Genomic DNA, 17186 nt, shown 5'->3' with positions numbered 1-17186 from the left:
ACATTAGTTGGTTTTCTTCCCCAATCTGGACATTCTTTCGCTCAATCGTGCTTGCTGCTGCAGCTTAGACACACGTCCCGAGACACCCAAATCAACTTGCGCTTCTGAGAAACAACTCGAGTCCTCCTTAGCCTCCTGCTCCCACTGGAAATATCCCACAAGCTAAAAATCCGAGTACAATAAGTAACCATTTTCCTAAGGGCTAAAATCTATACACAAGAAAATAAAGATTTCCGTGTAAATTTTACTATTTTATTTGTGAAAAAACTACAAGCAGAATTCATAAATAGACATTTCTATTTAAAGCAGGAAAATGATAAAGTGGCTTCTAATAACATAGTCGTGCACATGCCAGTAACAGGAATATATTAACATCTTTTATTTGCTAGACAAAGAGCAGTGTCCAATATAAATTTTCCCAAAACATTTAAGACCTGTGAATTTCTGACCAGTTCACAAAACCACCAACTGACACTTTAGCATGAAGAAAAAAACAAACCTAACAGACTGTCAGCTCTAAAGACGTTACAGAGCAGAAACTTCCAAAAGCGTTATACAAGCTGTCTTTCTGGGCAAATGAAAAATATAGCTCGTATAATACATTAACAAAAATTCACAAGATAAGATTATGTTTGGACATACTTAACAAGCATTCTCTATTTGTCTCCAACAAACAAAGCTAAGGAAATAATGTAACCATCTTTACACAGTAAATTAAGGTTACAAGTCATACACAAGAACAGAACTGCTTGCGCATTAAAAACTGTTCAGCTCCATTGTCATACTCTAAATGTTGGCTCTTAAACCATTTTCGGTTACATACAAGCAAAGGTTATTATATATTCAGCAATTAATAAATTTTCAATAATTTAAGATACGGTAGCTTAAAAAAGTAGACTGAGAATGGTCTTGATAAGGCAGGTGGAACATCTTAGTGGAACTAAACTCACAGAAGCTTCTGCCAATGTTTTTAAAGATCCAGATTGAAACTGAAAAGTTTTGATTAAAATATTTTGTGGGTGTCAAAATGTCTTTACCTTTTTTTTAAAACTGCATGACTCAAGCAGAGCAAGTCAGGTAAGCTCTGTGTGTGTGCGCGCGCACGCACGAGTGTAAAAGATCGTGTGGTATTAAAACAAAGGGAAAATTGCAAGCGTTAACACTGTGCTTTTGGTTTTTTTGTTTTGTTTTTATAACCTGCTTACTGTGCCACTGAATACCAAGTATTTCTGGTCCTCTTTTAATATATATCTTTATAATCTACACTAGTGTTTTTACGCGCTGCCTACTAATTGTAGGGCAAACTGCAAATGCAAGAAGTTACAGGAATTCCATTTCCAGAATACATGCCTGAGGGATGTCATCAATTTCGGAAACTAAAAGTTTAAGGTGCCTACCACCTCACTACCTCAACAGAAGACACAACAGCAGCTGGAGGACTGGAGCGATAACATCTGCTGAGAGAAGTCCCACTGTTAGCTGCAGTTCTATCCAAATGCCAATTTCATCTCACCTGTTCTAAAGCAATCCTTCCTTCCTTCACCCCTCCCCATTCCTTCATGTATTGGTTTATCACGGAGGCAAAACTGAAAAACCAAGACATTGGCAATGAATTAATTAGCAGCCTATGAGTAGCTGGTTAATCAGCTTTTTCCACTAATCTAGGGGTCCAATCACTTTACATGAAACTAATTTTGAACAAGTACACAGTGTTTCTGAACAAAGTGCATACCAACACTTACTGGTTCAAAAAGCAGTGCAACCCACATGAGTTTGGTGGCATTTAAATTTTTTTAAAAAGTTAATTAAAAAACGTAGCAATTCCTTACATCTCTGGAAAATAAATATGGCTGACTAATTTACCCTCCCTGAGACCCTTAATAAAAGGAATATTAAAACTTTAGAAGGAATGTCTTTGCAATATCCCACTAATATTAAAATGTGGATTTAAAATTCATAGTCAAATCACTATGTATTATATATTCTGATGCTTACAGAAAGCATCTGATTTCCTTTGGTTCATTAATAAATACTTTAAAAATGTATTTAAAAAGATAGCATAGCTTGCATCCCAGATACAAGCATTATTTTTAAAAAGAGGGGAACAATTGTCCATGCATTTGAGAATAGGACCACAGCAACAAATGGCACTGCTTTATCATCTATACCTTTGAGAACAGAATTTGAATTATGGTGCATTAGTGACTACAGAATAGTTTTAATGTAAATGTGAAAGGAACCTTTCCTGTTGGCTACTCAAATCAAGCTGTTAATTGTTTCTTTTTTACTCGTTGCCTCCACAGACAGGTACTTCTGTTTTTAAGCAAACCAGGTTTTTCACACCAAAAACGTGGTGCTTCATCACAAATCGGCTGCCCTCCCGTGAGTCCTTCAGTATGATAAAGTAAAGGAAGGTAACACCAAGTTCCCATGCTTGAAATGACTCCGAAGCCTATGAACCGTGTGGATATGAATGTAAGAGTCAAACAGAAGAGAGACCCTAAATCCAAACAAAGCAAAACAAAACATTTGAAAAATAAGGAGGGGGTAGAATCCTTATTAGTGGTCTTTGTTTTTTGTTTGTTTTCGCAAGACAGTAAAAAATGAGTGAAAAGAAACCTTGAAAGAGTTTGCTCAAGCTATCCTTATGATGAGAAAGAAAAAGATCACAGGCTCGCAGGAAGTATGAGCTTTCCCTGCAATTCTGGCTGCTAGTGCTTAAACCATTCACCACTTGAGTTCCTTCCCACAGCAGGGAATTGAGAAATGTCTCCAAACACTGAAAAGCTCCATGTCGGGACTGGATGTGCAGTTGATAACCTTTGTTCAGTAAAGCAAACAAGAGTTGATTTTAAGAAAGAGAAAGAATTCTCGTAACTAAATTGGTAGGGTAAGGAAAAGGAGGGGACACGAGGCAAACCAATTTCAATTACGAAAACCACGACTGCAATGTCACGTGCAAAGTGGAAATAGGGAGTTGCTTCTTTTATGGACCAAAAATACAGTTTAGACGGTTTTAATCCTAAAACTAAGAGACAATTTATATTTACCTCAGTCATGAGTAGAGGTCTGGAAAATGGATGGAATTCGAGTTACAGAATACCATATTTTCATGAGTGCTTATGTAAGAACAGCAATGTTAACATGTAACCGGAACTTACACGAATACTTGGCATTCTGGAGCTAGTTTAGTTACTTTTGAATGATCAAAGCCCTCCCAACTAAACCATTTGTGATTTGTCAGTTATTCCATTGCAAATGCAGGCTATCTGGAGCAGTCTTTAAATTTGAGATCACATTGTTTAAAAAATATATATTTTTCTATCGTCCGGTACTCTTTAGACAGATGAGAGAGTCAAGTTCCCACGTGGGTTGGAACAGACTTCATGTAAGACTGACTTTAATTTAATTTCAGCACTTTCATAGAAGGGACTGTCCCAGATCTGTTAACTGTTCAATGTTGTATTCACTTCACAGTGTATCAAGCACCAGCGTTGCCATGGATTGGTTTCAAATAACCCTTTATATATAATTTTATATTTATATATATATAGTTATATCAAAACTGATAGTACATAGTATAACTGGAAGAAAGAACTAAACTTAAAAGGATATGCTGAAAGGATGGAGTCTGTGAACACAATAAATAAAAGTTCCCTCCCCCTCCCAACCCCTCCCCCAACAAAACAAAAACAAAAACCAGTTGTAATGTACATGGAAAATTGTGCACAGCAGATTTTTTTTTTTTTATAAAAAGTAGATTCAGGAGCACATCCAATTATAAATGATTGTTAGGAAAATCATATAAAACAATGGAATACATAAAAGTGTCAAGAGTAATCGTCAGGGTGCGAAATTCCTTGGTGGCCAGATGCCCATGGCAAGCAGAAATTATCCTGGCAGCTTCACTAAGAGGCCGATGTCCACAGAAGATTCTCCAGGGGTTTGCAAGCAGCATGGGCAGGTGGAGGATTTGAATTTCATACCCTGATTCATAGTTTTCACAATTCCATGTGCAATTTCAGAAAGATTCATCATTTACTGCTGACATGTCGCCCTTTGGCGTGGAGGAACGGGAGGAGCCCTTGTCTGTGCTCTCCGACCCCGAGCTGCTCTGGTTCTGCTGTTCTGACCCTGCACTGGAGGTCACTGTGGATGAGGATGTCGAGGAGGAGCGAGTCTTTTCCTTAAAGTCTGTGATAATGACGGTGACGTTGCCCACAGTCACTGCCAACTGCTGTGCGGTGCTCCTGTCCACGTTTTTCAGCCGGGGCCTGAAAGCAACACCCCGGGGAACAGCCAATTAAATAAGCTATGGATTCAAAGCGTCTTCTTCAATACACACGAGACTTCATAAATTGCCACCACACATACCAAAGCTTACTACTTTAGCAACAGAAACCACCATTAAACAAAGCTTTGGACCAATGCAAAATTATCATCAGTTTATCTTTCTCATGCTGTGGCCACAGTGATACAGAAAGAGCCAACATATGCACACACGTGTGTCTGCAAAGTTGACAGCCCATACCCAGCTCACGCCTCCCAACACCGTTCTCAGCCTGCAAACCCAGAGGCACGAAACCGCCCTGGGGTCCTTGATAGGACCAATTGTAAATCAGAGCATCAATGCTGTATTTCATTCTAGTTCCAAATACCTTGAGGTGTGATTCGTTTCACTGGTCTTTGTTGTAGCATTTGCAGACTGTATACTGTTTGCTTCGCTCGGAGGATCTTTCAGGATATCAGACTTTGGTCTAAGGTGGGGACACACACAAAAAAGGCATTTAAAAACACAGCTTAGATTCACCTGCAAAATAATATATAGTGTGCTGAGTTAGCTGGCAACGGGAACTTACTTTGTTTTCTTGTTGGTATTTTTCTTGGTGACACTAGGACTAATTTCCTTATCTTTCTCAGGTTTCTCTTTGTCTTGCTTTTCCACTTTCTCCTTCTTCTCCTTTTTAGGGGGCGGTGGGGTGGCATACTGTTGTGCCACTTGCTGTGCCACCAGCTGAGAATTGATCCGAGGTTTTCTAGAACATTCAAGAAAAGACACATCATTCTTTCCTTTATAAATTATTTCTCTCCTTTTTTTAATTTTCGTTTTATAATTTCTTAGGTATTTTATTACTGGTATCTGGCAACTTGAAACCAAATTACTTGTTATTTGTACATGATTGTTTCTGTGCAGTACGGATAAGTCCGTAAAACTTTTCCTCTTTCAAATCCACCTCCTGTATATGTATCTACCTTTAACGACACACATACACATGTGCTCAAACATACACATCCCTTTGCAGTAAAAAAGTCTTTCAGCCCATAAAACATGACACTGTTTCTAAGAGTGCTGACAACACTACTTCTTTTGAGCTGTCAAGATTATAGTGACTGACAGCTTTCAAATACTCCTGCTGCAGAGGGTTAATCTCATTTTATTAAATGGACACTGGTAATCCCCTGGAAGGAGAATGAAATTAGAAGTGTGACATTCACTTCTCAATCTAATTATCCCAACTTGCTCGGCTCCCCTGCAGCTCTGTGATTGGCATGGACAACACATATAGAGCAATAAAAGGTAACTGTGGTTCATACTAGTAGCTCCCAAGGGGTGAAAGACTGAGAGTCACTATAAAAAAAACCTCAGACAAGTGATACATTCATTCTGCCATCAACCATTCCGTCCCCGCCAATCTCCAACTGACACCGGCTCTTAACACTATTGTTTACAAATTCTAAGTGCTGCCAAACACTCTGCACAATACATGAGCATTCAAACCCAAATGGGAAAGGGAGAAAGAGCCTATGCACTATTTCTCCACAATATTCATTTCAAAGACATTCCATCTAGATTGCCATTTATAATAGAATAAAGTCTCCAAAATCAAGGTAGGAAACAAATACTCAGATGGGTCATTAATGAGGTGAACGACTGGCTGTCTCAATGTAACCATCACCTTCAGACCCTACAGCTCCCTCTCATTCCCCAGGATGGAGAACTGGGCCAGAAAACATAACCAGACACCCTAGGTCTGGCTCATCAGTGGGAAGGCCAGTGGTGGAACACTGGGCGGGGGGTAGAGACGACACGACGACGACAAACCAACAAATTTGGAAAAGCAAAACTAACAATCCCTAGATACATGACATGCTGAACCCCTAAGTTAACCCCTACGTTCCTGGAACTCCTGAGAGCAGGTGTGGTGTGGATGAGGAGGAAAGCAGGATGAGGAGGAGACAAATGGCTCACTCCCATGAGCTCACCAAGGTGAGCCTGAGCATGGAAGGAAACCGGGTTTGTTCTGTTCCAGTACTTCTTCGGTGCCAGTGTGGCTTTGCCTGAAAACAGATCAACGAAGGTGCAATCTCAGATCAAGTTTCCTATCAGCCTCCAACAACACAGGCCTTGGTCATGGCGTGGCACACGTGAAACCCAGTCACAGGTACACCTCAGCCTGGATCACAGTCTCTTGTCACTGGGCAAGAGATTCAAACACAGACGTCAAGTACCCTAGGGAAAGGGAGGAATGTACTTACTCTAAGCCCCCAGGTCCCCAAACACACACGTGAAAGGTAACCTTCTCTTCTGACAGGTTCTAAGAGCAAGGCGGCAGCTACTCTGCCAATAAGTACAAGTGTGTTAGATACTTACAAGGAAGATAATCACCACTACAAAACATTTCACAAGCACTCATGGGGGACAATCAGCCGTCTAAAGGGATTACGGAGCAGTTTAAATCCGTTAAAATAAAATGCCATACACTAAACAATGCTCAGGTGTCAAAATGAGTAACTCAACCAGAGTTAATACTGTGAAAAAGCCATAAAAACTTTATGAAAAACTACACTTTGAGAATTTCAGTTAAGCCAGTATGTACACTTTATTCCAGAGCACTCTGACACGCAAAAACAAGAGGGGACACCTGGACACCAGTCTAAGAAAACCTTCAACAGTGACAGAATCAAAGGTAACCGCCATCCTAATCAACAGGCCCACCCAATCTGAGTTAGAGGGATCTGTCTCACTCTAGAACACCCTACAAAGTTCTGTCACTTACAGCGCTGTACTGAAATTGCCAACCAACTGTAAATCCTCAGTGGCAAGATCTTAATCATTCTTGTCACAATGTCATTCAGCACGGTGGCAGGTACTCAATAAAATTATCTACTGGATGAATAAAGAATAGGTGACCACAGCAGAGAAAGACCAAGTAAAATGAGAATGGACAAGAGGGTCCAAGCTTTGGTGATCGGGAGGACGGCAATGCCGACTTCCAGGAGAGCAGGCCACATGGGATCAAGAGCTGCAAAGACTTGATGGATTACAGGCTGCAGGACTAGTAGAGAGATGGGAAACAGGAACCCTCTCTGAGCATCGTGGTGCTGAGGTAGAGGATGGCTCTGGCCATTATCGAAAGCAGCACGCCAGGTTTGAGATTTCTATAGGAAAAGGAGACTGAAATCATGTCGTATGCCGCAAGAGGGGGAAAAGGCCGAAGGTGGGCAAAGGAGAGAAAGTACAATCGAGAACAGTTCTGGATGGGGCGCCTGGGTAGCTTAGTCATTAAGCGTCTGCCTTCAGCTCAGGTCATGATCCCGGGGTCCTGGGATCGAGCCCTGCACTGGGTTCCCTCCTCGGCGGGGAGGCTGCTTCTCCCTCTCCCACTCCCCCTGCTTGTGTTCCTCTCTCGCTGTGTCTCTGTCAAATAAATAAATAAAATCTTTAAAAAAAAAAAAAAAGAACAGTCCTGGAAAAGGAATGCGGACACTTTTCTTCTGAGATGGAAGAGGGATGCTAGGTAAAAGGGGGGTTATGAGCAGAAAACAGAAGTCAGAGAAGAGAATCAGAGACCATGGACATTAGAAGTGGTGTCTGGTTCAGTGAGTAGCGGGCACTAAGAGCAGAAAAAAGAGCCAGTGATGATCAGAGAGAAGGAAATGGCTTGTTTTAATTTTTCGAGTAAAGTTGACATACAGTGTTACATTACTTTCAGGTGATTCAACAGCTCTATATGCTACGCTCACCACAAATGTAGCTTCCATCAAAAAGGAAGTTCCTTGTATCTTGAGTGTGGGGGGGGGGGGGGGGGGGGGGGGGGGCCCATGAGTGTGGGGGCCATAAAGACGCTCGAAACCAGCCAGACATCATGCTTGTCCAGGACAGAGTACTCCCAACGAGGGCAGCCTGCCAAGGCTCTGGGCATACCAAGGACATCAGGTGAGGTGCCTGTGTGGTTCTGCCCCTGGTGATCATTCCCCAACACTTCCACAAATATACTGTCAGAATTCTTCAGCACATGCACCATAGTCCAGTTATCTATAGGGAAAAAAATCTGTATGTACAGAAGGTAAAATTCAGCTATAATTCTTAATATGCAGCACATGTGCAAAGCGATGGGACTGTTCTTACTTGCTTCTAGGAAAATGAATATTGGACTAGAATGGTGAAGCTGAGTGCTGTTCTCCTCCAATAGCCTACCAGGTCACAACCTCATAAATGAAAAAGACCCAAGGCTTTTGGGATCTGGTAATAAGCAAATAAGCAAGAAATACAGGGTGTCTGCTAAAAGCATCTGTGTTGTGTCAAAAATATTGCTGTTTTATGTCATAAATGTCCCAAAGTAACAACCTAACTCATCAGGCATTACTTGCACCCTCCCCACAAAAAACCCTCCACAACACACAAGCATTTATTACTTAAATTACTATAGCAGCTTTTTCAAACTCCCCCCCACCCCCAACAAGTCCCACAGAACTTCTAGAATCAGGGTTCGGGATGAGGAAGTATAAACCTAACCAATTTTTTTTTAAAGATTTTATTTTTAAGTAATCTCTACACCCAACATGGGGCTCGAACTCAGAGCCCTGGGATCAAGAGTCACACACTCTTCTGACTGAGCCAGCCAGGTGCCCCACACCTAAAAAGTTTTTTAAAAGGTGCACAGTGTTTCTGAACAAAGTGCATACCAATACTTACTGGTTCAGAAAGCAAAGCCAACCACTTTGGAAGGGGAAGGTAAAGAAAACTAGAAGGCCCACCAGTGTGAACACACCCCCCAAGTGCCACCCTGTCGGAACTGGTCCCGCAGCTCCTGCCACCTGTCCCCTTCTTGTTCCTAGGCTCGTGTCGTGGAAGAACAGGAATGCCCGATCCACACGAGAACGGCACGCTCTCCTCCTGTGAGGCCGTGCTGGCTCCTCCGGACAAGACCCTGCAAACCGTGTGCAGTGGCAGAGGCAGAGCCCTTGCTCGGCCGTCACAGGACGGGCCAGCATGCAGGGCACACAGCGCGGAGTCTGTCCAGGAGGGATGGACTATCCCCACTTTACAAAGTAATAAGAGTGAGGAGCTGCAAGATAAAAGAAACTTGTCGGGGCGCCTGGATGGCTCCGTCATTAAGCGTCTGCCTTCCGCTCCGGTCAAGACCGAGCCCCACGTCGGGCTCCCTGCTCAGCGGGAAGCCTGCTTCTCCCTCTCACACTCACCCTGCTTGTGTTCCCTCTCTCACTGTGTCTGTCAAATAAATAAAATCTTAAAAAAAAAAAAAAAAGAAAAGAAAAGAAAAAGAAACTTGTCTAAGACTAACAATTAAGTAGCTGAGCTGCGATTTTTAACCCAGATCTATCTGGACTCTCTCTGGACTCCTGTTATGAAGGTAACCTCAAATGAGTCTCCTGCCTTTAAAGAGCCCAGATGTGTGTGCATGTGCATGCGTATGTGTGTGCGCGCCTGTCTGTCTGTGAGAGACTCGGGCCTGGGGTACCAGGGATGAAAACCCCAGGCTAACCCAGGCTGCAGTTTCACTAGACAACTCCCCAAGAATGCCAGCAGCCTCGTTAGCCTCACCATCCTCGTTCTGGAAAGGACTCGCTGGTTGTCCTTAAGGGAAGAGAAAAGGGCAGGGGGGCTAGCAAGAATGCTTTCCATTGCCTATGGAACATTCCCAGGAAGGAGTGAACCCTTATCATGATATGGGATACTGCGGATCAGTAAGAAATCATCACCTTCCACAGATTTACATTGCCTACTCGGTCTTCTAAGTGTCCTACAACACACAGCGCATTTAATGGGCACAACTTTCAACATGTTGCAAAAAGTCAATTCTGCAATATGCAGGTGCCAGTCTGAGTTCTTCAAAATTACCTGTTTCTCAACTAACAAGCCTAAAATAAGCAATTAATAGCCTTCACAATACAGTGGAAAGCATTAGATCAAAGCACATGGCTTAAGCTCTAGATGTCTAAGCCTTGAATTAAAGCAAATCAACTACCACCACCAAACAAATGAAAAACCCTATTTGAGAAATGTTATAAACAGGGGGGCCTAGTTTCCTTTCTTTAAAGAATAAAGTTGACACTCAAGTGTTTTGTATCTTCTTCAAGACTTTTAATGGAAAAAAGTTGTCTTAAAATTATTTTATACGTTTATCGTTGCTGTTTCAATAAACATTTACAAATGAAAATTTGCTGTGAAATTTCAATAATAGACATTAAGAAAACAGGTCTATGTATTTGCATTTAAAACAGTTAATACTGGGGCGCCTGGGTGGCTCAGTCGGTTAAGCGTCTGCTCTCAGCTCAGGTCATGATCCCAGGGTCCTGGGATGGAGTCCCCCAATGGGCTCCCTGCTCAGCGGGGAGTCTGCTTCTCCCTCTGCTGGCTCCCCCTGCTTGTGCGCTCGCTCCCTGACAAATAAATAAAATCTTAAAAAAAAAAAAACAGCTAATATTTCAGAAAAGAGTCCATTCCATAAAAGGTGAAGCACATCTTCATGTAGGGACAACCTTAATTTTAGACTAGGAAAAATTTCAGTTTGAACATACATGAATGAATGAATAGAAATGACAGCACAAAACAATCTTTCTGAATTGTTTTTGTTATGTGTACTCATGCCACTTCGGGGGCACACAAACTTTTTTTTTTTTTTTTTAATTTTAGTCAAACCTATTTTTTTAAGAGGTGTTTACCATATACCATACTTTTTCTTATCTGCTTGCGTACTACTCAGGGGAACATGAGATCTTACAAATAATTTCTCATGCACTTCTCTGTATCTCAGCTACCAAACAAGCAACAAGACAAACCCATTTTCTTGTGGTTCAGGCAACAAAGAACAAGAAGAATCTCTAACAAATTTTATCTTTTCCTTGATTATGTTCAGCTTTTCCTACATTATCATTTGTGCATCTTGCCAACTTAGGGAATTCCATCTGGTGTCTCACTTTTCAATTAAAATACCCCCCCACCAAAGACTCTGGAATCAGACAGTCGACTCATCCTTTTCTTCCTTTTTTTTCTTTTTTTTAAAGGTGCTTTACAAACTTATAAAACATCTTCACTAAGTCAGCTTATACCATTCTTGAGTCCTCTGGATGTTTACAACTCTCCAACCCTTTTCTTGCCTTGGCAATCTGTTAGTTGAAGAACTAGCAACTTCAAGAATTTAACAGTTCTGAGAATGCCTTCCCACTAGTAGCTCACTCCTATCAGGAGCCCACGATTCTTTATGATGTATCACATGGTAATATAAACGGAACCTGCACACGACCCATTTTCCTATCAAAAGGTCATCCTATACATATGTACTGGGCCAGCTAGGACAGATTCTACCCCACTCAGTAACTGAACTTTTGTATTAATGATGCCCCCAAACAAAAATATACCAGCTGGGAACATAGCAATGTCCGTATTTACTTCTAAGGCAATGTACACATTGGGTCAACAACACTGTCCAAGACACACTAATGGCCCTGGCTTTGATGACTAGTACGGAAAAGAGGCCCTACAAGAACAACCTGTTTTCTGTTCATTTTACCCACCAGCTCTTCACCCATTCTATTTTTTTTTAAATAGCAAAGATAACCCAAAAGAGAAATGCTGGGAACAGAAACAGAAATTAGAATTCCAGCTCCAACATCAATGACCACGAGACCTTACAAGGTGATAGAAAATTTTTAAAATCTAGCAATGTATAGATTTAAAGTTAATAGGCCACTTTTAGGGCTCTTCCCCCTTCACGTATTACTTACTTTTAAATAACTATCATCTCACTTTATCCTCAACAATTCTAAAAGTTAAGCTAGACAGCCAGTAAGATTCTCAGTTAAAAAAAATTAATTAATTAAAAAAATAAAATAAAAAATGAGAGGGTTAACTACAAAGAGAAGCAGAATCTCCAGACTATAGTGTGGTATTCTTTCAGCTATGCCATGTGAGGCTGAGACTTTTTTAAATAAAGAGCTTTAATCTCTTAATTTCTGTACTTTTTCGTGTTTGTTGCAGTGTTATAGGATAGTATAATTACTAAGAATCACCAACGTGATCAACTAGCACAACGAAGAATAAGAGATGAGGAAATACAGCAGATAATCTGGTTCAAAAGTAAATCCCCAGGGAGTTTCTAGGTAAGTGCTTTTTTTTTTTTTTCTCTCTTTAAGATTTTATTTATTTGACAGAGAGAGACACAGCGAGAGAGGGAACACAAGTAGGGGGAGTGGGAGAGGGAGAAGCAGGCTCCCCGCCGAGCAGGGAGCCCGATGCGGGGCTCCATCCCAGGACCCCAGGATCATGACCCGAGCCAAAGGCAGACGTCTAACCGACTGAGCCACCCAGGCGCCCCTAGGTAAGTGCTTTCTTTGCCACTATTTCAAAGGACTGATTATCTAAACAGACCACTGAACAAATATTCATATGTTCAGCTATGGGAAGATGAAACCGTCCCCAACCTAATTCCTCCATGATGCCGGAAACACAAGACCTTGTTGTACCCGTTTAGACCCAAGTGCCCTTTCAGCTGGCTAGCTGGGGCCCATGTCAACATTACTTAGACCTAGCTGGCTTTGCTGTGAAAGAGCAGTACTTGTGGCCTTCTCCAGAGCTGCTCTTGCCACAATGTCAGGCCATGCAGCACACCAGGGTAAAAAGAAACCTGTATCACCTTGTGACTTTCACTGAACCCAACCATCATTATAATATGGATAACTTTAAAAGTCAACTATCACTTAACGTTGCTAGGATCATACATGGTATGGCATTATCAATGTCTCTCTGCTTCCCAAACAGTATCTCTTCTTGCTGTTCTTTTCCTCCCAAATGTAAAGAAAATGTTCTTTCATCTCTCATGTACACGCTTATCTTCATGAAATTTCCCATATCCTTTGGCTTATCTTTTAGAATGAGCCATTAAGTGACCCAAGGTGTCTTAGTTATCATTCTAGGTTACTCCTTCCCAACAGTACACATCCTTGACTCAGGTTGTACCACTCTACTCTGTACCAGAAAACTAAAGCTTTCTCTCAAGTCTGACTCCAACTATCAAGTTTTTAAAAAACCCAAACCATCCCCTTTGTCTCACATCTTTCCTTTCGCCATCTTCACACACAGCTGACAGGGAAAGCAAAGACTGGCGTTACGACAGCCTTTGGACTTAATATAGGCCCCCCACTACTGAGAGCTAATAGTAGTAGTTACTCAAAATGGGAATGGGGCCATATCTCATTTAATACAGTTGAAGTCAAGATTAAACGAGGTGAAGTTCACTTAGCTTATCATAGTACATGTACACAGAATGCATAGATACTCAACAAAATGATTCCCCTTAAAAGTAATCTATACATTTTAAAGCACTACTTTCCCAGTTGCAGATGTGTCTACCACCCTTCCTCAGATACTGGGATACAAAGGGCAAGATTTACAAATGAAAGAAGTTGGTAAGCCTTGCCCTAGGAAATGGTTGTAGAGACATAAATCCTTCACATGTGTTAGTATCCTCAAGTTAATCATGCTATCTAGCAGCAAGAACAGCATTAAGGATCCTCATCAACATAGCTACCAATATTTCTGCATATCAGTATCAGAATTGTGGTTCTGCAGATATTCCTTTTAAAAGAGAATGCCTTTAGGGTAAGTCACCAGACCAACTGTACAATACCTAACGGTATTACATAAACTCTCACCAGATACAAAACTTGGTTAGGAACAAACAACTAGCTCCAACAGAACTAATATAAGCATTATTAATAAACAGCAGAATCAGCAATGTTCTATTCTAGATTCAAAACTGTCATTTTGAATATTCAAATGTCCCTTATGCCCTGAAAACACACTTACTTTACAAATAACCACTAAGTATAGGCACTATATAACTTCTCTAGAACTCAGAAACACATTCAATAGGCAAAAGGAGCTACAGGTGGTTTGCAGTCTTGAGAGACATCTATTTTATCTTTTTTTGAAGATTTTATTTATTTATTTGAGAGCAAGAGAGAGTGAGAGAGACCACAAGCACGGAGGAGAGGGAGAAGCAGACTCCCCGCTGAGCAGGGAGCCAGAAGCCTGGCTAGAACCCAGGACTCCAGGATCATGACCTAAGCTGAAGGCAGACATTTAACCGACTGAGCCACCCAGGCGCCCCAAGACATCTATTTTATAAAACAACCTGGTAGCAATGAATATCTTAGCCTAATGGTTCTCAAAGTGTGATCCAGAGACTCCTGGGCGGGGGGGGTCCTCTACACCCTCTTCAAGGAGGGTCTACCTACAAAGGCCAAAACTATTTCCATAATAATTTTATTTTCCATAATAATTTCCACAATAATTCTAAAACATTACTTGCCTTTTCACTTTCCAAAGATTACATGACATGTGACATCACTGCTCTGACACCTAATGAAATGTATGTTTTGTTTTGTTTTGTAAGATTTTATTTATTTATTTGACAGAGACATAGCAAGAGAGGGAACACAAGCAGGGTGAGAGGGAGAGGGAGAAGCAGGCTTCCCGTGGAGCAGGGAGCCCAATGCAGAGCTCAATCCCAGGACCCTGGGATCATCACCTGAGCCGAAGGCAAAGCTTAACGAATGAGCCACCCAGGCGCCCCTGAAATGTATGTTTGTACAGCTGACCCTTGAACAACACAGGTTTGAACTATACAGGACTGCTTATACACAGATCTTTTCTGATACAATACAGTACTGTAAATGCATTTTTTTCTTATGATTTTCTTAATGTTTTCTCTAGCTTTATTGATACATGTTAACTATGTTATCAGTAAGAAATGATAACAGTAGGCAATTAATAGTTACTTAAGTTTTGGGGGAGTCAAAAGTTATATGCAGATATGACTGAGGGAGTTGGGCAAGGGAGGTCGTTGCCTGTAACCCCCATGTTGTTCAAGGGTCAACTGTATAGTCTTGTGTTTTAAACATTTCTCAGTTTTAATTTCTGTTATGGAAAATATCTATAGATAGATACAACCAATATGAGTGAAAGCTCCTCGGGATCTACAATAATTTTATCAACAGAACTTCTGACCAAAAAGCTTGAGAACTGCTATCCTAGAACTGCCAAATTTTCTTACTGTGCAAGTCTTGCTTTATTACAGGCAAAGAAGACACTTTAGAAGGCCACTTCTTAAAATAAGCTTATGTTCTCCTCAGCAAAACTTCAAAAACGAAACATGAGAAGGAAAGAAACATGAAAAGCAACACTACCTCCAAATGCAGGTTAAAAAAGTTTGAAAATAAAGAAAAATTTTAAACTTACTAAACATGAGAACAACTTAAGGAGTGGGCTTAAAGCATTTCAACCATAGACTATAAAACTGGCATCCTTCTACTATTTCCTCTCCCTTACAGTGTCTAAAATAACAGATTTTTATTGTGGTCATTCAAATATTTTAAGTAAATGTCCCATAATAAATATGCCCTTTAGATCTCCCACAGCCATTTCTCAAAAGCAAGCCCACTCACTGGTTAAGAATGTACGAGCTGACTTTAAAAGTAAGGAAAACTGTTTCCTAAATTGTTTTTAAACTGGACCTTCTTTGAAGACGGCTAACTGAATTTCTTTTTAATACCTCCACATTCATTATTTTCAACATAAATTTAATTCCACTGCGAAAGGCTTCAGTGTCCTGACTGAAAAGCTGCTTTTGTTTGCCTGAGGATTTGGTCCGAGGCCGCTGTCCGTGCGAGTGCAGGTGCGGTAGAGCCCCAACTCCCGTCACCCCCCCTTTCCGAGGAGAAAGCCCACACAGGCATCCAATCCCTACTGCCTGGGTTAGCATCTTCTACGTCTCAAAGCCCATTTGAGTAAAGGAGCAGAGACACGGCATGCCTTGTGCTGTCTCCTCTCCCACTTTCACCTCTGGTATTCTGGCTTTTGTTTTCAAATTCACTGAACATGTTTTTCCTTGTGCCTACTATATGCCAAGTCAGGGCGCTGTGCACTCGGGATGTGTGTGGATATATGCTCATTTTTCCAAGGAATTGATAAGACAAAATAGATTCCAACAGTCCAGATCGCTGGTGAGGGTCCTTTGTGTTTTATGGGGTGATCTCTGTCACACAAGCTGGATCACAGGACTTATCAGGTGAAATGCCTAAGCTCTCCCCCTTTGCTTTCTGTATTTATTGTGGGACCTAACTCAGTGTGACCGTGGGTGAGTTACATACCCTCTCCAAACTTTCGTTTCCTCAATGGCAAAGGAGATTAGAAGTAAGTGATCTCTAAAGGCTCCTTTAACTAAGACACCTGTATTCAATATTTAATACAGACCACTAGAGTATTTGTTCTCAAGGTAAAGGCAAGTTTTCAGTTTATGCTGTTAGTAACTCATTTAGCCTCTTTTTTAAAAACGGTTTGATTAAACATCATGAGGTACATTTCTACAAACTATGCTGTTGGTTTAGTGACTCTGATATGACCTCTCTCTTCTGCAAAAGACACACAAAATTACCTTATAAATCATGTCAATGATTTAAGAGGAATCACAGAAACTACAGATCTCTAAGCAAACCACATTTTCAGATGCAAATAAACCCAATGATGAGCCAAGTCTTTCTCTCTCCAAGAAACACTAAAGCAATCCAATCTACTCTGCAAATTACAACTATCACAGATCCCATTTAAAATGCATTTCACCACTTTGAAATTACAGTTCATGTCACAAAACTGGGCACTTGCAAACCACACAGAAGAATTAGTACATCTTCAAAGGGGAAAAAGTGATTAGACAATTCAAAGGAATCTGAGGTCTAACAAGTCAGTAGTCTTCCTTCAGGTCTTGGTTTTCTCACCGGTAAAATTAAAGGGTTGGGCTTAATTAAGTTAATCTTTAAGGATTCCTTCAACTCTAATCCTTAAAAACAAAACAAAAACGTATATCCTAGAAAATAACAGTTCT

General features: G+C 41.0%; 1 protein-coding gene across 1 annotated transcript in view; it reads right to left on the bottom strand.

Moving 5' to 3' along the window:
* Nucleotides 1-238: 238 nt before the first annotated feature.
* Nucleotides 239-17186, bottom strand: part of RYBP (RING1 and YY1 binding protein) — a 79325-nt gene continuing 62377 nt past the window's right edge. Inside the window, exons 3-5 of the mRNA XM_034998200.1 lie at nt 4860-5036; nt 4659-4757; nt 239-4274 (exon numbers count right to left, since the gene is read on the bottom strand). Coding sequence (XP_034854091.1) covers nt 4022-4274; nt 4659-4757; nt 4860-5036 — 529 coding nt within the window. The 3' untranslated portion in view covers nt 239-4021. The remainder of the gene's footprint in view (nt 4275-4658; nt 4758-4859; nt 5037-17186) is intronic.

Source organism: Mirounga leonina, unplaced genomic scaffold (assembly GCF_011800145.1).
Source record: "Mirounga leonina isolate KUSES-001 unplaced genomic scaffold, KU_Mleo_1.0 Mir_94, whole genome shotgun sequence".
NCBI classification, from domain to species: Eukaryota; Metazoa; Chordata; class Mammalia; order Carnivora; family Phocidae; genus Mirounga; species Mirounga leonina.
Note: the sequence above shows the minus strand (reverse complement) of the source record. Positions and strands in the feature narration are given on the sequence as shown.